Source organism: Osmerus eperlanus, chromosome 8 (genome assembly GCF_963692335.1).
Source record: "Osmerus eperlanus chromosome 8, fOsmEpe2.1, whole genome shotgun sequence".
Classification (NCBI taxonomy): domain Eukaryota; kingdom Metazoa; phylum Chordata; class Actinopteri; order Osmeriformes; family Osmeridae; genus Osmerus; species Osmerus eperlanus.
In genome coordinates this window covers 4794388-4816466 of record NC_085025.1, presented here as the reverse complement: position 1 = coordinate 4816466, position 22079 = coordinate 4794388, and the positions used below count along the sequence as shown (strand labels likewise).

General features: G+C 52.2%; 1 protein-coding gene across 1 annotated transcript; it reads left to right on the top strand.

Annotated features, from left to right (window-relative positions):
* The first annotated feature begins 20 nt into the window (after nt 1–20).
* Nucleotides 21–21829, top strand: susd6 (sushi domain containing 6). Its single transcript, XM_062466922.1, has 7 exons — nt 21–295; nt 4587–4760; nt 17794–17988; nt 18074–18268; nt 18394–18532; nt 19018–19430; nt 19557–21829. The coding sequence occupies exons 2-7, from the start codon at nt 4628–4630 to the stop codon at nt 19580–19582; spliced, it is 1101 nt and encodes a 366-aa protein (XP_062322906.1). The 5' UTR covers nt 21–295; nt 4587–4627; the 3' UTR covers nt 19583–21829.
* The last annotated feature ends 250 nt before the right edge of the window (nt 21830–22079 follow it).

Here is a 22079-nt window from a genome sequence, read left to right as displayed (position 1 = left end):
AGGAGGCCGTACAGACGTGAAGGAGACAAGTCAAGGTCGGAATTACAACAATCGAGACTGATCCATAGTTTCCATGGAGACCGTCCGAAAGCGAGGCAGCTGGTAGAATTCACTCAGTGTTTCCGCTTACCTCAAATAAAGAACTGGCAAGCTGGGGAAGAGAACAACAGCGCTGACAGACGTCGAACCGCTACAAAATTATCACAAACTGTATATCGTCTGAATTTCTAAACATTCGCGTTAATGTTCCGAAAGTGAGCAACAAGGGGAGGGCTTGCTGGCTGCCTTTACATTGGTAAGTCTATATTTTTGCAAGCCAAGCAGAACTACACCGACACTAGCTCAGTAGCTTTGGCAGGGAAGGGTAGGCTTGTCAGTGAGTGAAGTATCCTGCCTCTGTGTCCTTGGGCCCCTTTTTATCTTTATGAAACAGGTTCAAATTGTAATGCTGACTGAGGAAGATTGGTCAGAATCTAGCTTGTAGCTTAGACTATCAATACTTTTCTGAAACCGACTGTCTAGTAGCTTATCGTCTCCGTCCGTGACTAGTACAATGTAGCCTTCAGTCTTTCAGTCCTGGATTCTACAAGGTCGTTAATGTAACAATAAACGTAAAACAGTAGCATACTGTAGGCATATTTGCTATACAACTATCAACATTACACAGTAGATAGTTGTATATTTTCATGTGAGTCGTCGCATCGTATGAACTGTGTTGCAACAGGCCCACTACGTATTCCACGCAATTGAATTTTTTTTGCGATATTGGAATGTTTACCGATAAATCGTAGTGTCACCTATTAGTAATTATTATATGCACTTTTACCCCGTGTGTAATGAGAAAGTAATTCCCTCAGCCATATTACTACAGATAGGCTGCTATTTGACCGTTTCCTTTTTGTCATCCAGTGGCGTTAAGGCTGTGTGTATGTACAGTCAGACAGTCTTGCACTCTTTGTTTAAATAGCTCGCTGAACAGTTGCACGTGTCGGCGCGTGTGACGGTCAGCATTTGGTGCTGTGATGGCATTTGCTATTTACATTTGTACCAGTCTAGACAACGTATAGTTTATATAGGTCTTCTCTAATATCGTGTGATAGACAATGTTAGTACACATTTAGTCCTTTTTTGTCAGTAGTTATGGTAGTTTTCCTATAGCTTACTAAGGTGGGCTGGAACATGACTTAACATGCAGGCTACAGTACTTAAATTCCCCAGAACTGAACTAGTCTCTAGGCTGGGTTGAAGTTCCATACATTTAAATAATGATTTTACTTTGCATTGTCGATAAAGACGACATTGACAATAATTAAATTAGGGAAATAGGCTACCCTTATATCCCGTATCCTACTTTCAAAACGATTCCGTTAACACTGTACCACTGACGGAATTCAGTGATATATCTTAGTGAATAAGGGTAGCTTCATGGCCATGTGAGAGTTATCCTTGCAGGACTTGACTTTATAGCATAGCTGAACTCTCAGCACTGGGGATCTGTGTCTCTCACTGTTTTCTGTTTTGCAATCTCTCTCCCTCAGTAGCAGCTCAGAGGGATGCCCCTGTAGGGTTTAACACTATAATGCTTCGTAACAAAGGGCCTTTTTGTGCTACTATGCGTTGCCCCTCTAGGCCCTCTTCCCAACCTCGCTCCCTCTACAACACTATCCCAGCCCCAGCCTCCCTTCAGCCCAAGCCTCCCTTCAGCCCCAGCCTCCCTTCAGCCCCAGCCTCCCTTCAGCCCCAGCCTCCCTTCAGCCCCAGCCTCCCTTCAGCCCCAGCCTCCCTTCAGCCCCAGCCCCACTCCACCCCAGGCCGGCTCCCCCACCAGAAGCTGAAGGCATTAGCAGCACAGGCCTATCAGATGGCAATCTCTTCACGGCGGTTCCCTGGCACACTGAGACCCCTCTGTTCCCATGCACATGTACGCCTGCTCTCCCCAACTCCCTTTGAGCTCCAGCAGCCCTGAGCAGCTGACAAACTGCAGTGGCTGGCTGGCTGCATGGCTGGCTGGCTGGCTGGCTGCATGGCTGGCTGGCTGCATGGCTGGCTGGCTGCATGGCTGGCTGGCTGCATGGCTGGCTGGATGTCTAGCTGGCTTGCTGGCTGGTGGATCTAGTGGGAGTTGCATATTTCTTTCCCTAGCTGATCCAAGTCCTTGCCCCTCCTCTCCTCCACTTCCCTTTAAGAAGTTGAGAGCATTGTCTTAAGAGAGATGTTGTCAAATCTACTGGCTGTATTACAAAGTTTATTTCCATGGTAAACAAGATGATTTTGACTCTTAAGTTGTTTTTGTTGTTTTGGCTCATGTTATACCAATATAAGATGTTGGCTGATCTCAGATAGGCTAGATATGATGGGGCACTAGAGATGTCTTTACTTCAAACATATTCTGAACTTGGTCCAGATGGAGATTATTTTAAAATCTGCAATTAAATGTGGGAAGGGTCGTTTTTGGCACTTGTTGTTCTCTTCAACCACAAGACACCAAAACAACATGCAAGAGCATCCCCATTGCCAGGATTCCTTCTGGTTCTGAATAAGAAATCACCTCTAGATCCGTCGATCTCTTTAATTTCCGAACAATCCTCCACGTAACTTCCTGGTCAAAGGACCTTTAGACTTTTTTTTTTCAGTTTGTTTGAGCTCTTGAGTAGGAACATTTTCCAGCTAGGAGGTAATTCCCATGATTTGATTACAGCCTAGGTTGTTTGAATGCTAGGCTGTTGTAAGTGTCCCAGTGGGATACAGATTAAGAACTGTGCTGTTGTTGACATGTTACCAGCCTGCCATTAGTTTATTCAATTCTGTCTGTCTTAACCATCACTAATGCAGAAGCTGAACAATAGGCCAGTAATCTAGTCAGAACTAAGGTCAAAAGACTTTGTGCACTAATAAAAGATATAGCCCTGCCTCGGCCGTCCATTTTAGATTGATCAACACTGTTTTATTGTGCACAATTTCACAATTTCACACTGCTCCAATCACCGTTTAAAATCCCTGAGGTGTTTTTAGAGCATTTGAGCTTTTCTTGTCGTTGATTTGTACTTTGTTGTTGGAGGGACGTTAACCATCGAACCGGAGGAAGTCAACCCTAGATCCATCTGCGTTATCGGAGGCCTGCGGCGCCTGCCGTCATACGCCGCGTTGTCATGGCGACAAGGGGGGGGGCTTGTAATTGTGTCTGTTGGTCAAGCGTCTGGTGCCCTCTGTGGCGCTCCACCCGTTGGCACGCGGCGCCGCCCTGGCCGTCCTGCCAAACGCCTCGCCCTGCGTCACTCTCCCAGCAGCAGCCTGCCGGCTGGCTGGCTGCAGGCGCTCGTCTCTCCTCACGCCGGGGAGCGGAAAGGTGACTGGGTACTGCGTTCCATGAATCCTGCTGCTAAGTGATTGCAGCTCCCGTAAAGAAAAACCTCTGCTAGGTGATCATGAAGTGGGTCTGCAATATACTGTGTGTGTGTGAGGTGAGGGCCTACGCAAGTGTGTGGCAGGGCTGAAGAAAATAGCTTGATTCAGAATTAGAAAAATGAAATAACGATTCAGCTGCTATACTGCAGAAAGGCCTCAGCCAGGCTCCTGCCTCCTCTGCCTAGCTGTGCTGGACCCAGGCTACCTCCTGGGGCTCGCCTACAGTTGATCCAGCCTGCTACTGCTGACTAATTCATCACCAGCTCTCGCTAAGCAATCAAGCCTTTGCACCTGGATCTCATTTGTCTAATGATCCTGTGTTTCTTATCACCACAAACACCCCCCCCCCCCCCCCCCCCCCGCTCCTTGTCAGTTTTGGGAAGTGAGCAGAGTTTTGTCGGGGCTGAAGGCAGTTTGCTTAGCACTGTGCTTTTCATGCTCTGTTGCTATCAGAGAGATGGCGGTGTGGGGAAGTGGAGGGTGGTGTGTGTGTGTGTGTGAGGGAGGGGGGGGGGCTTGACTGTAAGTCTTCGGATCTTTCTCCCTCCCTCTCCCACCCTCTCTGTCCTCCCAGATGTTTCTGGAAAACCCAATTGTTCATTTCCCCTCTGAGTCCTAGCCTGGGATACAGGATTCTTCCTCCTCCTCCTCTCTCTCTGTGGGTCCTCTCTGCTCCCCGCACTGTTTTTCTACTAGTTTATATCCCCCCCCCCCCGTTCTCCGGTTCTCATGGCCACTTTTCCTCTGCATCTCAGCGTGAGCTGATCTCCCCGCGGCGGCATCCATGGTGTGTAATATCTGCTTTGTTTGGTCAGTGATATGGATGTTATGACAGATCCACAGAGGATGGGATCAGAGGAAGTAGCATGCCGAAGGTGCTGGACTTGGTGGGTCTCAGTGTGATGTTCCCTGTTCGGATGTCTGGCCTGGGGGTCGTGGTGGACCTCTGCCTGAACCCAAGTAAGCTTCTCATCACAGGCAAAGAGATCGCTACACTGTCATCCACTAGACTGCAGCAGCCGCCCGTCCAACTGGATCAGGACGCTCACAGTGACATTGTGTGTAACTGACACACACATTCACTCAGTCTCCCTCCCTTCTTTCTCTCTCCTCTTTTGTTCGCAGTGTCTATGTGAGTTATGTAATCCTTGTTGAATGTTGATAGTAATCTCCCTCCGCAGGTTAATCTGTAGAGGACTCGAGCTGGTCGCGGGAGGAAAAGATGAGCGATGGAATGGTAGCTTGCGAGACGAGAGCCCTCTCTTTAGCATCCTCCTCTTCGTCAGCCCTCAGACTGGCTGCCTCCACCCTCCTCCTCCTCCTCATCACCCTGGTGCCACATGTCCATGCGTCAGGTAAGAAAAGACCCAAACACACACAACATACTGTACCTAACTCTTTCTCTCTCTCTCCTCCTCTCAAAATTGATTGAGGTTGTGTTTGCATTTGGTATGGTCAGTTAGTTTGGATTAGATTTTATTTCCTCCTGGGACGGTGGTCAGGTTTCTGCTTTCACAACCTGCCCAATAAGCAATCAGTCCTTGGAGTCCATTCACACCAATAATGAACCACAAACTTGGTACGTGGTGAGTTATTGACTTGAGGAGACAGTAGCTCCTCAGTCACGGTCATGTCACAAGGCTTCCATAACGCCCTGCTCTCGTCTCTGCTACATCCTAGCAGTATATGAGAAACCAAACCTGTTAATCTGTGTCTTTTTTAATTTAGATTAAGGATAATTAAGTATAAAGAAAAACTTGTATTTTTCCCTTTTTCCCATAGAAGAGTACAGGACTGGTGATGTGTAGACCTACTGTTTGAACTCCGTCATTGGTGCCAGTTTTCCTTTCTCTCCTTCAGTCTCTCCTCTGCTGTTTCAGACCCCTCCCCCACACACACACATGTGTGCACGCACACACACACACTCCACACAGCCAGCTTGTGAATGCTGCCAGATGTCCTTGCCGAGGCAAGCAGACGGACACGAGGTGTGTGTGTGTGTGTGTGTGTGGGGGGGGGGGGGTGTTCAGAAGGGTGTGTCGTGCGATAGCGGCCTAGGGTGTTTTTCAAAGCTTTAATTGATTTTCCTTTTTAATGCGAACCCCTGAAAATAACACACCTCAAGCGCTTTCACAACTCTCTCTTTCCTCTGTGTGTGTGTGTGTGTGTGCGTGGCTACAGTGGGTTCTGACTGTACCGAGTCTTCTCCCGTATGGTCCTTACGTAACGCTTGAGTCACAGAGCTTAGCAGGACTCGCTTCACGCTCACGTTCCATCTCTCCCTCTCCCCCTCTCTCTCCCTCTCCCCTTGTCTCTCTCTCTCTCTCTTTCTCCCTCCCTCTCTCTCCCTCTCTCTCCTCTCTCCCTCTCTCTCTCTGTCTCTGTCTCTTTCTCACACACTCGCTCCCCCTCCGTCCACAGGCAGCACTGGTGCTAGGTTGCGTGAGGACCGTGTCCTCGGTTGCCTGGCCACGTGCAGCGTGTACAGTCTCTGTGTGTTGTGCGCATTCCTCATTTTCTCCATCAAGATGCTAGTCGTGTGTGTGTTATTGTATTTGTGTGTGTGTGCTCCTTCCCACCCCCCTGACAGCGGCCCAAGCAGGGAGGATAGATATGGCGACACCCCCTGCCATCCCTGATGAGGAGCACATCATTGTCTGTATGGAGACTCTGTTCCCGGTGATCTTGAGCAGGGTTGCTTCCCCCCGCTCTTTTGCCCATGCATAATTCAAACGGATAATCCCAGGTCATAAAGAGGGGTGGAGATTGTTCTGGAAATTTCTATGAATATGAAATGGTCCAATTCCATCACTCCTGACACTGAGGCTCAGACAGGTCATGAACACCAGAAGGAACACTTGTGCGTTAATGCAGCGCAAAACTGGGCTCCAGCCGCTAGCAGAGGGCGTTGTGAAACAGGAACCGTTCTGTAACTAGACGCTGCTAACAGGTCTAGCCTCTGTACTACAAATGTACATCTGAGAAGTCAACCGGTCTGGGACTTCCCTTTTTTAAAACACACAACCAGTTACACTGTGTTCTTCTGGTTCAAATGATCGTGTGTGTGTGTGTTCTCTCAAACAGATCAGCACCTGAACCCTCAGAAGACAAGGGGGACATTTTCCAAAACCTCTTGAGAGGGATGAAAAACTAGAACTAAATAACCACTGAAGACACGGTATTAGTATTAGCAGAGCATTAGCTCTGAGTGTCTCATGAAGAGGCAATGTGCCCAGACAGGAAGATGGGAGAGAGATTTCAGTTCCTCAAGGTATTAGTAACACTTAACTGCTGATAACAGCCTGACGTCACTAGGAACCTGGGGTTGAAAATCAATGTGTGTGTGTACGCTCACAAACAGAACTTAAACGGCGTGTCCCTGATACAGCTCACACCGACTGGCACAGGAAATACTGCTGGAGAGAACCGTGTTCGTCAGTGATCTCAAACAGACCCACTCACTGTGTGTGTGTGTGTGTGTGTGTCACTGTGAGAACAGGAAACTGCTGTGTACTAAACAAAGTAAAGGGGAGATGGAGGATTAGCAGGAGAGGGGAAGAGGGCAGAGTGAGCTGCAGGAGATGTTTCCCATGTATCAAAGACAGTTTTGTTCTGATGACACTTGGCTTCACTTCCTTCAGTTCTTTTTCAAACCAACAACGAGCACTCACTCGTTCCTGACGACTATCACGCAAGCCGAGTCGTTTGTTGTGGTGACGTTTGGTCTTCACCTTTGTTTGACTAACCAGAGGGTGTGAGGGCATATTTCCTTGACAGTCTGGTCGCAAAATAGAAGTCCCTTGTCAGTAATGAAAGACTGGGCTGCTCGTCTTACGTCAGGGCTATGACCACAAAGGAAAATGTCAGGACGAGCCTTGCCCTACTTCTGGGATCGTTTACTGGAGCAAAGGCTGTGAAAGTGGTGGCTGCTGTTGTATTCTCTCTCTCTCTCACACACACACACACACACACTCACTCACTCACGCACACATTCACACACTATCTAAGCTCAGAGGAAACCCACACACTGTGGTGAAGCTTGTTCTCTCACAGGAAGTTTGCTCGATAGGCTGGGGTTTTGTAGAGCAGAGGGCGTATTTATTTATTTATTTTGCCTGTTCTGAGCAGCCCCCTAGAAAGCCGGCGGCCATGCGTCCTGCGGACAGGGAGAAGATGTGGACCAGGCTGCTGGCTGCTTCTGAAACGTGAGAACAAAGAGGGCTTTTAGAGGAGTGTTGGTGTGTTGCCTCGGCCCGAAACCACACAAAGCTGCAGCTCCACGCTGCTCTAGCTACATCATTAGTGTGTGTGTGTGTGTGTGTGTGTGTGGTGTGTGTGTGTGTGTGTGGTCTTGAACCCAGCATGATGTCTGTGATCTCCCTTTCTCTCTCTCTCTCTTTTCTTTCTGCTCTCGGACAGGAGAGCAGGTGAGACCACAGCCATTAGAATCAGTCTGGAGCAAAATAGATCTGTCTTGTGCTGCCATTACCTGGTGTGTGTTTATCACCTCAGGGAGCTACCCAGCCACTCTGCTTCCTGGGAATGTCTTTGTCTCACAGCCAATCAAGGCTACAAAGGGCCTACAAATGACCTGGTGCAGAAAAAGGGCACTGCAATGCAGGCAGACACTGCAGGAGAGAGAGAACTTGAGCTCTCTCTCTCTCTCACTGTGATGATGAAGAATGCGCCATCTTGTTTTACTTCTCTGATCAGACACGTGTGGTGGGTTCAGGGTTGACAGGCACTGTGTGGTGGGTTCAGGGTTGACAGGCCCTGTGTGGTGGGTTCAGGGTTGACAAGCACTGTGTGGTGGGTTCAGGGTTGACAGGCACTGTGTGGTGGGTTCAGGGTTGACAAGCACTGTGTGGTGGGTTCAGGGTTGACAAGCACTGTGTGGTGGGTTCAGGGTTGACAGGCCCTGTGTGGTGGGTTCAGGGTTGACAGGCACTGTGTGGTGGGTTCAGGGTTGACAAGCACTGTGTGGTGGGTTCAGGGTTGACAGGCACTGTTTGGTGGGTTCAGGGTTGACAGGCAGTGTTTGGTGGAAGGTTAGTTAAAGTCCGAGCAGAGAGTCAGGAGGAACTGCTGCGATCAGGTACGTGCGCAGGTACCTAATTCGTTCCGGGACATATCGGAAAGCTGGACTTCGTGAGACACATCCTAGCTTGTTTATGAACGCGAGCGCAGACCAGAGTTCAGGACTGAACAGTCTGTGTGGATTTCTGAAGCATAATGATTCCCTAAGAGCCTCATGTTGAGACCAGCAGAATGAGAAGAGGACAGAATCACTCCGGTTAATTAGCTGCTAAATATAACCTCTAGACTCTTCTGTCGCTCTTCTTTCTCCTAGAACAATCTTTTTTCCCCTTTCTCTCCCCTTGAAGCAAAGCCTCTTTTTTCGTTAGTCACCCACACACTCATTCACAGACACTCAAGTCCTTATCAACGAGTAACTAGCATTTTTCTGCAGATGTTTCGATTGCAGTGATCAAACGGACACTCCCTCAATCACACATCACACACACGCAGCCTCGACATGACCTATCCACATGAAAGCATCGTGTGGACAGAATTCTGTAGGTCTGTCAGGCGATCTGAGTCAATCAAATTAAGACAAAGTTATCGTATGTACACACACACACACAGAGCAGGAGGGTAAAGACGGTAGTAAAAAATCGGGCTAGTAATCCGAAGGTTGCCAGTTCGATTCCCGGTCATGCCAACTGACGTTGTGTCCTTGGGCAAGGCACTTCACCCTACTTGCCTCGGGGGGAATGTCCCTGTACTTACTGTAAGTCGCTCTGGATAAGAGCGTCTGCTAAATGACTAAATGTAAAGACGCACTCCCCTAACCAGACTGGCGGTAAGGGTTGGGCTGGGCATGTGCAGGCTTGTTCATGTTCTTGGGAAAGGAATTGCAGCCTGTCTTCTCCAGAGACTGACTCACAGCCGGCAGCACAGCAACAATCTGGGCCCTTCAGTCCAGTACAGGCCAGTCCTCCAGTCAGCAGCACAGCAACAACCCGGGCCTCCTGCTGCCTGACAGGCCTTCAGAAGCCTGCCTCGTGTCGCTCCCGTGCTGACAGAGTAGCTGGCATGGCTCCACGCGAACCCCCGTCATCCACAGGCCATCTGTACATGGGACAGTAGCTCTGTGTTCTCACCAATACCTGACCTGGTTGAGAATCCAGCAGGGCAAGCTGCACAAGGACAGGGATGTGGGTTTGGGACTCGTGTATTCACCGTCTGTGTCGTCCTCTTTCCTGGTTGTATTCAAATCGAGGAAAAAAAAAAAAAAGAGGGATGGAGGTGTAATGTGTGTGTCTCATATCCTCCCCATCTTGCACAAAAGTGTTTAACACACACAGGCAGACTTCCTCCTTAAGTTTCAGGCGCTATCTCTGGCCGTGACATCAGGCCCAGCCGTACTGGGCACCGGAGCAAGGTGGACAAGTTCACGGGGCGGCTGCTCCAATGCTGGGAGGTGACATTTGTCATGTTTGTCAACTCCCTCCCCCCTCCCCATGGGCCTTATCATGAGAGAGAGAGAGAGGGAGGGAGAGAGAGAGAAGGAGGGGAGAGAGGGAGGGAGAGAGAGGGAGGAGAGAGAGAGAGAGAGGGAGGGAGGGAGGGAGAGAGAGAGAGAGAGGAGTGGGTGAGAGAGAGGGAGGATAGGGGAACGAGAGACGGAGAACCCAGTTTGGACCACCTGGAGAGCCCACAGGATACCCCTCGAATGTCAACACACACACACATATACACACACACAACGATGGATCTAAGACACGTACACCAAATGTCATGGGAAGACCCCTGTCTAGAATCATCTTCAATGTTCACTGTTGCTGTTCTTTTTAGGAAACACTATGCTTAGAAAATAATGTGATTAGCAGTTTGCTGATGGTGTGTAATGTAAATTGTGCGTGTGTGTGTGTGTGTGTGTGTGTGTGTGTGCGCGGAAGGGGGGTCTAACCGACTGATCTCTTTGTTTTGCTCTGAAAGCTGAGAGGAAGGAATGTCTGCCTCCCAGCTGTCTACAGGAAAGAGAGGGAGAAGGGGAGAGAGGGAGAAAGAGAGAGGGAGACAGAAGGGGGTTCCCCTGCCCCCCTCATCCAACGTCCATCCATCTGCTACTACTGGGGCTGTGTGTGTGTGTCAGGGCCACGGGTCAGACAATAGAGGCCCCATTTGGCCTCTCATGCATATTCACCCCCATAGATGTGTGGATGTGTATGTCCTATTCAGGGGCGGGCTTCTGACATCTGTGACTGTGCCCTTGGCTACACAGCAGAACAGCTCTAACACCAGTACACGTGGCCTTTCGTTTCAAGCATTCAGGCATTCAGGAAGGGCGTTGGAGTGGGGGGGGGGCTAGTGTTAGTGTCTGTTTGGAAACTGTGTGTGAGGAGTGAGTCAGATGGCTGAGCGGTTAGGGAGTCGGGCTATTAATCAGAAGGTTGTTGGTTCGATTCCCGGCCGTGCCAAATGACGTTGTGTCCTTGGGCAAGGCACTTCACCCTACTTGCCTCAGGGGGAATGTCCCTGTACTTACTTAAGTCGCTAAATGACTACATGTAATGTAATGTGTGTGTCTGCTGGTGCATGGGAGAGACGGCAAGAGGGAGAGGGGGGTATAGAGAGAAGAGGGAGGGAGAGAAGGAGGGGTAGAGGTGGGGCTGGAGTGTTTGGGGAAGTGGTTTGCATTGGCTGAGTTTCAGGAAGTCTGTGTGTGTCAGGAATATCCCACAGTTCTCGGACTTTATATAGTTATGGTCAGCGTCAGGATCAGAGTGGGGATGTGATGCCTGTTGTTACAGTGAGCAAGCCTACAGGAAGCCTGAGTCTTGTGGAATGCATGCGTGGGTTGTTCCTTGTGTAGCCTTTTGCTCCGGTTGAGCACTGTCTTCAAGTGTTTAGACGTGTGTGCGTGTAAACCATCAGGTTTTAGGTTAAACAACTATTTTTCCAACCTGTCTGTTTCAAACTGCAGTGTATTACACAGCGTGTGCGACACCATTTAGCCATTCTGTAACACGCATCATGGCAGCCTTTATCTGTGTGCTCAGGCATGTGCTTACAATCCTGCTGCCTCTCCCCCTCAAACACTCCCCCTCTCCCCCTCAAACACTCACTCTCTCCTTCTCCCCCTCAAACACTCACTCTCTCCTTCTCCCCCTCAAACACTCCCCCTCTCCTTCTCCCCCTCAAACACTCACTCTCTCCTTCTCCCCCTCAAACACTCCCCCTCTCCTTCTCCCCCTCAAACACTCCCTCTCTCCTTCTCCCCCTCAAACACTCCCTCTCTCCTTCTCCCCCTCAAACACTCCCCCTCTCTTTCTCCCCCTAAAACACTCCCTCTCTCCTTCTCCCCCTCTCCTTCTCCCCCTCAAACACTCCCTCTCTCCTTCTCCCCCTCAAACACTCCCCCTCTCCTTCTCCCCCTAAAACACTCACTCTCTCCTTCTCCCCCTCAAACACTCCCCCTCTCCTTCTCCCCCTCAAACACTCCCCCTCTCCTTCTCCCCCTCAAACACTCACTCTCTCCTTCTCCCCCTCAAACACTCCCCCTCTCCTTCTCCCCCTCAAACACTCACTCTCTCCTTCTCCCCCTCAAACACTCCCCCTCTCCTTCTCCCCCTCAAACACTCCCCCTCTCCTTCTCCCCCTCAAACACTCCCTCTCTCCTTCTCCCCGTCAAACACTCCCTCTCTCCTTCTCCCCCTCAAACACTCCCCCTCTCCTTCTCCCCCTCAAACACTCCCTCTCTCCTTCTCCCCCTCAAACACTCCCCCTCTCCTTCTCCCCCTAAAACACTCCCTCTCTCCTTCTCCCCCTAAAACACTCCCTCTCTCCTTCTCCCCCTCAAACACTCCCCCTCTCCTTCTCCCCCTCAAACACTCCCCCTCTCCCCCTCAAACACTCCCCCTCTCCCCCTCAAACACTCCCCCTCTCCTTCTCCCCCTCAAACACTCCCCCTCTCCTTCTCCCCCTCAAACACTCCCCCTCTCCTTCTCCCCCTCAAACACTCCCCTTCTCCCCCTCCCCCTCAAACACTCCCCTTCTCCCCCTCCCCCTCAAACACTCCCCTTCTCCCCCTCAAACACTCCCCCTCTCCTTCTCCCCCTCTCCTTCACTCCCTCTCCTTCACTCCTTCTCCCCCTCTCCTTCACTCCTTCTCCCCCTCTCCTTCACTCCTTCTCCCCCTCTCCTTCACTCCCTCTCCTTCACTCCTTCTCCCCCTCTCCTTCACTCCTTCTCCCCCTCTCCTTCACTCCTTCTCCCCCTCTCCTTCACTCCTTCTCCCCCTCTCCTTCTCCCCCTCTCCTTCACTCCTTCTCCCCCTCTCCTTCTCCCCCTCTCCTTCACTCCTTCTACCCCTCTCCTTCTCCCCCTCTCCTTCACTCCTTCTCCCCCTCTCCTTCTCCCCCTCTCCTTCTCCCCCTCTCCTTCTCCCCCTCTCCTTCACTCCTTCTCCCCCTCTCCTTCACTCCTTCTCCCCCTCTCCTTCTCCCCCTCTCCTTCACTCCTTCTCCCCCTCTCCTTCTCCCCCTCTCCTTCACTCCTTCTCCCCCTCTCCTTCTCCCCCTCTCCTTCACTCCTTCTCCCCCTCTCCTTCTCCCCCTCTCCTTCTCCTTCTCCCCCTCTCCTTCTCCCCCTCTCCTTCACTCCTTCTCCCCCTCTCCTTCACTCCTTCTCCCCCTCTCCTTCTCCCCCTCTCCTTCTCCCCCTCTCCTTCTCCCCCTCTCCTTCACTCCTTCTCCCCCTCTCCTTCTCCCCCTCTCCTTCTCCCCCTCTCCTTCACTCCTTCTCCCCCTCTCCTTCACTCCTTCTCCCCCTCTCCTTCACTCCTTCTCCCCCTCTCCTTCACTCCTTCTCCCCCTCTCCTTCTCTCCTTCTCCCCCTCTCCTTCACTCCTTCTCCCCCTCTCCTTCACTCCTTCTCCCTCTCTCCTTCACTTCCACTCTCTCCTCTCAACAGCACTCTGCCCTCTCCCTGCGGTCCTGTCGACGAAGCAGTGTCATGAAGAACCTGTACAGCTTGTTCTCTCTCTATCTCTCTCTGTTCTCTCTCCCTCTCCCTCACCCTCTCCAGGAGACAGGCAGCTATATATTTTCTTCTCTCATGACTCAGGCAGACCCCAGCTGTCTTCTGAGTGGACAGAAACATGAGCCGTGTGTGTGTGTCACCGTGTGTGTGTCTCAGCATGGCGGTTCAACGCGGTACACAGAGGAAACAGAGATGGCTAGTATCACACATGCAGATATCAGGAGAGCTAGCGCTAGCTCTCCTGTCGGGGACAGAACAGATTAGCTACGTTTTATGTTGCTACAGCGAGACATGGACGAGAGATCTAGGGAAATGCAGTAACACGCACACACCACACGCACACACACCCCAGTGTCTGGAGGAGGGCCAGCTCTCAGCCTCTCCCCTGGTGTCCTGCCATGAGCCACAGGATCACATCCTGGGGATTAGCTCTCCAGAGAGGGACGGAACAGCAAAACACACCCTCTGTCCCAACACAACAACAACAACAACAATGGACTTAAGAGGGTGACAAACAAAGAAACCAACACATATTTACCAGCAGATAGAGGCAGAGAGGGCTTTATCCCTGCTGGCCTAATCTCCACTCCATCCCCTCCTCTGCCCGCTCTATTGTCCCACAGCTCCTCTAACCAGCTGCAGATTTAAGGCGTCAGTAGAATAATCTTATCTGCTTTGGATCTCTCCCTGCTTGTAATGAAGAATAATTACAATTTCAATTTGCCTCAGCCTGAGATCCCCCCCCCCCAACACACACACACCCTCCCGATCCCTTTCTTAGGCCGTTGTCGTTGGCGACAGATGGGGTGGGAGATTTGGAGAGCACAGTTTAGAGTTGAGGGGATTTGAACGCCCCCCCTGCCCAGTTCTCTCTCCACAGGGGCCAGAGGAACCGCATGACTAGAGCCCCAATGATGGTGGCTGCATTGGAAATGTCATCCATTACTGTCTGCAGGCATGGGACAGGAACTGCACTCAGAGAGGCAACACTGCAGTGTTTTCATTGGTGGACGTATGCGGCTGTATGCGGTGGCCATTTTGTGTCAGACAGATCCTTACCTGCAGCTCCTGTAAACGCCTTCCGACAGCAAGGGGACGAGTTAATCAGTGAAGAGTGACTTTGTACTTTCGGTACTGTTCTCTCACACACACACACACACACACACAGTTACCTTAACACACATAGTTACATTAACACAATAAACTGTTGTTGACTCTGGCTGTAATCATCAGCCCCTCCTCTGCCATGGTATGTGTGTGTGTTCTACCCATTGTTGTTGTTGTACAGAACCTCTCCTGGAAACATTCGACTACCTGCCGCAACCTGTCCATGCCTCTGCTCTGAGAACCTGCTGCCCGCCTGTCCCCACCTCCCCCTCCCTGCCTCAGCTCTCCTCCTCTCCCCACCTCCCCCTCCCTGCCTCAGCTCTCCTCCTCTCCCCACCTCCCCCTCCCTGCCTCAGCTCTCCTCCTCTCCCCACCTCCCCCTCCCTGCCTCAGCTCTCCTCCTCTCCCCACCTCCCCCTCCCTGCCTCAGCTCTCCTCCTCTCCCCACCTCCCCCTCCCTGCCTCAGCTCTCCTCCTCTCCCCACCTCCCCCTCCCTGCCTCAGTTCTCCTCCTCTCCCCACCTCCCCCTCTGCTCCTCCCTGCCTCAGCTCTCCTCCTCTCCCCACCTCCCTCTCCTCCTCTCCCCACCTCCCCCTCCCTGCCTCAGCTCTCCTCTCCTCCTCTCCCGACCTCCCCCTCCCTGCCTCTCCTCCTCTCCCCACCTCCCCCTCTGCTCCTCCCTGCCTCAGCTCTCCTCCTCTCCCCGCCTCCCCCTCCCTGCCTCAGCCTCCTCTCCTCTTCTCCCCCCTCCCTGCCTCTCCTCTCCCCACTTCCCCCTCTGCTCTTCCCTGCCTCAGCTCTCCTCCTCTCCCTGCCTCCCCCTCCCTGCCTCAGCTCTCCTCTCCCCACCTCCCCCTCCCTGCCTCAGCTCTCCTCTGCTCCTCCCTGCCTCCTGGCATGTTGTCCTCCTCGACTGAGGAGGACAACATGGAGGGTGCTGAGCGGCTCTGCTCTCAGTATGGAGGGTGCTGAGCGGCTCTGCTCTCAGTATGGAGGGTGCTGAGCGGCTCTGCTCTCAGTATGGAGGGTGCTGAGCGGCTCTGCTCTCAGTATGGAGGGTGCTGAGCGGCTCTGCTCTCAGTATGGAGGGTGCTGAGCGGCTCTGCTCTCAGTATGGAGGGTGCTGAGCGGCTCTGCTCTCAGTATGGAGGGTGCTGAGCGGCTCTGCTCTCAGTATGGAGGGTGCTGAGCGGCTCTGCTCTCAGTATGGAGGGTGCTGAGCGGCTCGCGTGCTTCAGTGCTCCTGCGTTCTCCCTCTGTCCGGAGCTCCGCCCTTGTTCAAGGGTTTAGGATTCCACTCTGATATAACCGTCAGCGGTCGTTTTGATTTGCCTTCTCGGCACTCGTTGGTCTTGTTCTGAGCAGACTTGTCTTTGTTTACCAGCTCCGGGCCATGCAGCAGTGAAGTGAGAAAGGGGGAGAGAGAGTGCCACTCTGCGAGGTTATGAATTATATTAACACTGAGCTGCCAGCCATTAGAGGCTCCTCTGACTTGCACATCGTTTATCAGTCTGTTAAAGGTTATTATCCTCCAGCTCTACTCAGTCCTCTGCACCACAGGCGCTTTGTCTCCTGCCGTGGTCCCAGCACACCCTCCTCAATTATCAGCCTCCAGACCCCCGCAGGCCTATCCTTACCTCTCCAGACCTCGTCCCTACTTCAGCATCATGGAGGAAGAGGCTTGGGTCAAGGTGTCAGTTGTCGGAGGAGGAAGGGATTAATGCAGGTCATTGGAGTGTGTACTAGTACGCTCACAGCAGGATATTGTAGAGTCTACGAACACTGTTTTACATCCTCTGGCAGACTGAGGCTCTCGGGGCCCGAATCTTCACAGCACCACAGGGCGAAGACTGTGTGGTCTATAAGCATGTTTGCAGTTAATCTCCTGATTACAGCTTAGGGGCACACTTGCCCCTGGTGATTAGAGTTGAAAGATTTTTTTTGCAGAGTGGCACTCGTAAGCATGCACACAGAAACACAGACTCACGCACAGTGTGTGTGTTGTGTCGTTGTAGACTGCTCAAGCAGGCCGGACTGGGCTGGAACATTGGAAAGGCTGGGGTCAGGGCAGGGGATCTGGACACCATCAGAGGCTCTGTCTGCCTGCCCTGAGTGCCGGCTCACCAGTGAGTCATGGATCTGGGGTTCTGACAGGCAGTAGGCATGCCTGCTTCTCCTGGCCTGGCTGTACTGGAGGAGTTCAGACCTGCAGCCTTCAGAGGTGGTTCTCTTCTCACCTGATGGTAGCCGTCAGCAGAAGGGGGTGTGTGTGTGTGTGTGTGTGTGGACTCTGGGAGTGTTCTGGCACGCACCAGCACTTCCTCATAGTGTGAGTTGCACACGCACACAAACGCGTGACATGGTGACGTCGCAGACGGAGTATTGGAAAGTGGATCCTGCTGCAGGTGACTGAGGGCTTTCCGCTTCACCCTCCTTCTGTGGAGGGGTTAAGTGTTTACCTTCTGGGATTCAGCTCGGGCTGAACCAGTCGAATCAAGGCCCTTTGTCAGAAGCACTCTCACTTTGTTATTGGAGACCAGAGGTGAGCTAATGGAGAACATCGGAGATGACTCTAGCTCACTTCATCACACACATGCACGTGTTCCAGGAACATTTCCTGTCTTACTCTTCACGAGTTGTACTTCTCTCGTTCACCCTCTCCTCCCCCTACCTTACTACTTGTCTGCTGTCTCATCCCAGTCCTAACCCTCCTCTCTCCCAGTCCTAACCCTCCTCTCTCCCAGTCCTAGCCCTCCTCTCTCCCAGTCCTAACCCTCCTCTCTCCCAGTCCTAACCCTCCTCTCTCCCAGTCCTAACCCTCCTCTCTCCCAGTCCTAACCCTCCTCTCTCCCAGTCCTAACCCTCCTCTCTCCCAGTCCTAGCCCTCCTCTCTCCCAGTCCTAACCCTCCTCTCTCCCATTCCTAACCCTCCTCTCTCCCAGTCCTAACCCTCCTCTCTCCCAGTCCTAACCCTCCTCTCTCCCAGTCCTAACCCTCCTCTCTCCCAGTCCTAGCCCTCCTCTCTCCCAGTCCTAGCCCTCCTCTCTCCCAGTCCTAGCCCTCCTCTCTCCCAGTCCTAACCCTCCTCTCTCCCAGTCCTAACCCTCCTCTCTCCCAGTCCTAACCCTCCTCTCTCACAGTCCTAGCCCTCCTCTCTCCCAGTCCTAGCCCTCCTCTCTCGCTCGCTCTCGCTCTCTCCCAGTCCTAACCCTCCTCTCTGTCTGTGTGTCCAGGCTGTTCTCGGCCGGCCGGGGTGCAGCATGGGGACCTGATGAACCTGACGGAGGCTAACCGGGGCTCCTTCCCCGCGGGCACGCTGCTGACGTACGGCTGTGAGCCGGGCTACGCCCCCGACGGCCCCACCTCCATCACCTGCACCAGCTCCGGGGCCTGGTCCCAACTGCCGCCCCGCTGCATCCGCACCAACGGTAAGATCCCCCCCCCTGCTCCACCCTCTCCCCCCCCCCCCCCCCCCGGTGCTGGGTTGAGCTGAAGGGGTCTTCCTCTCCGCAGTGTGCATGCCCCCCACCGAGCCGGAGAACGGAGGCTACCGCTGCCACCCGTCGCCATGCCACCAGCTCTCCCAGAAGACGGTCATCGAGTACTTCTGTGACGAGGGCTACGCCCTGAAGGGAGACTACAAGTTCCTCACCTGCCAGAACGGGGACTGGGACGCCCCCATGCAGATCAGCTGTCGCCTCAGCCAAGGTGAGGGGGAGAGAGGGGGCAGAGAGAGAGGGAGGAGGAGGAGGAGGAGGGGGAGGGGGAGAGGGAGAGAGGGAGAGAGAGGGAAGCTACGAGTGTTGTCCTCTGACCCCTCCGTGTGTCTGCAGACAAGGAGCCTCGGTCTCCGCTGGCCATGCCTGCTCTCTCCATCGTGGCGTCCACCGCCAGCTCCGTAGCCCTCATCCTGCTGCTGGTGGTCCTGTTTGTTCTGCTGCAGCCCAAACTCAAGTCCTTCCACCACAGCAGGTGAGACACACACACACACACACTCACTCAGATACACTCACACACAAAACCAACATACAGGCAATCCACTGCCAACTAAACAGCATTCTAATCTGAGCCTTCAAAACTTCCTTCTATTAGTATAGAATACATATTTGAAGTGGTTTGCCAACAGGTTTTACAAGTGCTGCTCCTAACTTGGGACAATGATTCAGCAGCTGAGAGCCACTCCTGTGTGTTTCCCTGCCACAGTCATGTGAATAGCAGTCAGTAGAGAGATGTAATGGTGATTGGCAGCAGGGCTGATTAGGTTATGTGCCTGAAGGCTTGGCGGCCTGTGATCAGGGGCTTGACGTTGAACTCGAATCACCCTGACACCCCTCTGCTGGGAGGGCCAGCTCCCATCACAACACCGCTAATACTGTGTGGCATGCAATTAAAAAAATACATCTCCCTTTTCTCTCCCCCGCTTCCTTTTTCCTCTCTCCGTTGTCCGCTGTGTCCAGGAGGGAGCAAGGTGTGTCGGGCCAGCCAGCCTCCATGGTGGTGGAGGGGGTCCAGGTGGCTCTCCCCTCCTACGAGGAGGCCGTGTACGGCAGTGGCGGGGGGGCGTCCCTGCCCCCTCCCCAGGAGTCCCGGGTCCAGATCGTCCTCTCCGAGGGGCCCCAGGGTGCCGAGGGTGGGGAGGGCCCCAGCAGAGCTCCCCTCAAAGACACGGAAATCTGCCTTCCCTCCACCTCCTCCTGTCACGCAGAGACGGTTCTGGTCCACCAGGCCCCCCCCTCCTCCTCCTCCTCCTCCTGGATGGCAGACCACCCTGGGGGGGCGTGTGCCACGCCCCTGCCCCTCCGCAGGGACTCGGAGAGCAGCGACCAGCACAGCCTGCTCTCCGTCACCTCTGTGGACGACTTTTCTGACGGTAGGTGCAGTGTGTGTATCTGTGTGCGTGCGTGCGTGCGTGCTTGAGAACTAACATGGGTGCTGTAGCTGAACACTGCCAAGACCTCGACCCTTCAATAACGTGCTCTCCTCTGTTCCTCGGCAGATATTCCCCTGTTGAAAGAAGCCTGAAGCCCCTTCCAGCGTCTCCCTCCTCTCTGCTGATAGTGACTGTGGCTCCTCCCCCTCCTCTCTGCTGATAGTGTGACTGTGGCTCCTCCCCCCTCCTCTCCCCTGTGAACTACGACCCCCAGCAGCCACACTCCGTATCAACAAGGAAGCCGGCTGTCCCCGGCCTCCAGCCCCCTCAGCTGGGACCTCTGAACGCAGCAAAGCAACTATGTCACCCCCACCCCCCCTTCGCCCGAGTCCTCCACATCTACTGCCCACGTCCAGGCCCCCCCTCCTCCCCCCCGGCCTCTCTCTCTGCCCCCTGTAGCCTGTAATGCTGGCTCGTCCTCCACATCTACTGCCCACGTCCAGGCCCCCCCTCCTCCCCCCCGGCCTCTCTCTCTGCCCCCTGTAGCCTGTAATGCTGGCTCGTCCTCCCACAGGTCAGCAGGGCTGCTGCCCGCTTGACAACAGCTACAGGACTGGCCTCTTGACAGACTGCCATTAAAGTGGTTATGTATATGAGCATCAAAGTCTATATGTATATGAGCATACATAACTCGAGTCAAGTTTGTTTGGGGTTTTTTGTACTGTAGGCTATGTATCACTGTACGTCGTACACACTTCATGTGCATCTCTGAACAAAGGCACTCACTAAGGCTTATCTCCAAATCACAACTAGCAAGACAAGAATGACGATGCATTATCCGATTGATGATTGATGATTAATGATGATGATTGATAATGATGATTAATGATGGTGATGGTGATGATACCGATGGTGAATCTTGCTCCTCAAGTGTTGAGGTAGAGCAGAAGGAGTGTTGAGGTGTGAGTGTTCCCCAGGGTCTGTGTGCTAGTCCTGTATACTGCATGTTCACTAAGCACTGGCTCATACAGGCCTCTCCTAACCCAGCATGATCCCCTCTCCCTGCTGCATGTGGGCAGACCAGGGTGGAGCGGGCACGCCTGCAGCCCCCCGCGGCTGCGCCAGCCCAGCACACGCCCCCGTATCACCGCGGGGATACAAGAAGCGCTTGTATTTCTGTCACAAGACATACTCGTTGTGAGAGGATGCTCGCTGGGGGTGTGGCTGGACTGCTGGACTGTGTTGTATATCTGGCCTTCTCCCTGGACATGCTGTCTGGCAGCAGGAACACAACTCGACTTTTCGACCAAAGAGGGCTGCGTCGCCTTCAGGTGTTTCCGTATCAGGGAAGGGTCTTTTTTTTTCCACACACAGCAACATGTTGTTTGGCACAGTCACCAACTTCAATGCCGCTTTCCCCCCCCCCCTCCCCCCTCACACACACAAAGCTAAAAAAAAGATTTTCAGCTACAAATCTGTACCATCATTATCATTGACACTACTGCAACTGGTTGTAGTAAGCGAATATTGTTAACCCACCCTCCCTCCCTCCTCTCCCTTTTATTATAACGTTGAACAAGGACAGTTTTATTTGATGTCACATCTGCTTACGGAACCTCTCTTCATGCATCAGAAAATGAGGATGGCGTTATGGATGTAGCAAACCCTGTGCTTGTTTATATTAGTTTGGCGCTTGTCACTGTGGCAAACAAATGACGTTGAGGGTGCGTTCGTCATAACTTTGAGTAGGCAACGTTTCTCTGGCTGTTTCCCCATTTCGTTTGACTGTTAATTATTTGTGCATCGTCAACGGCTACGTGAACGCAAACGGAGAATGTTGCCTTACACCTGTTCGTCTAAATATTTTTATTTCGTTTGTAATCATAAATCCCTCTGTCTATATTGCTTTACGATATTGACTCGCGTTTTACTCTGTTCCCAATGGCCTTACTTTATATTTTTTTTCTATGCATAAACTGTCTTATGTTTTATTTTTTTATTTTTGGACACGAAGATTGTCCATCTCTTTTTTCCCTCCCCCAGAGGTTTCTCTTGCGACTGTGATATGGCAACGCCTAAAAACACCACCAATTTCACATTTTCTTACCTTGTTTTGCTGCAGTGGTTGCATTTGAGGGATGCAGAGTGGGAAAAAAAGCTTTTGAACTAATTTTGCGTCCTAAGCACCGTTGTACGGTGCTGCTTCCCTGAAAATAACAAAAAATGAAAAAAAGTCCATGTCTTGATTCTGCATTTCAATGCTTTCAGTTTATGGTTTTCTCTGTACATTGCAATGGGTGTGAAGATAGTATTTTAATATTTGTATAAAGTTTAATTTAATTCTACAGTGTGTATATAACTATTTCTAATTAAAGCTTTCTTTTGAAGTGTGAACAACACTATTCTTTGTCATTTTACTGAATAGTTTGTGAGATGTCTTTGCTGTATACCGGAAGCAGTATCCTAGAAATCCCCAATGCTGCTGTACTAACTGAACAATCTACTGTGTTTTAAATCTTCACTAGAAGAGGGTTTTTTTAATAATCGTAAATATCGAATCTAGTTGTATCTATAGCTTCCTATGCTTTGGAAATATTATATTGGTCGATGTTGCTGTAAATATGCGCAATCCTATACTAGGTGGATTGT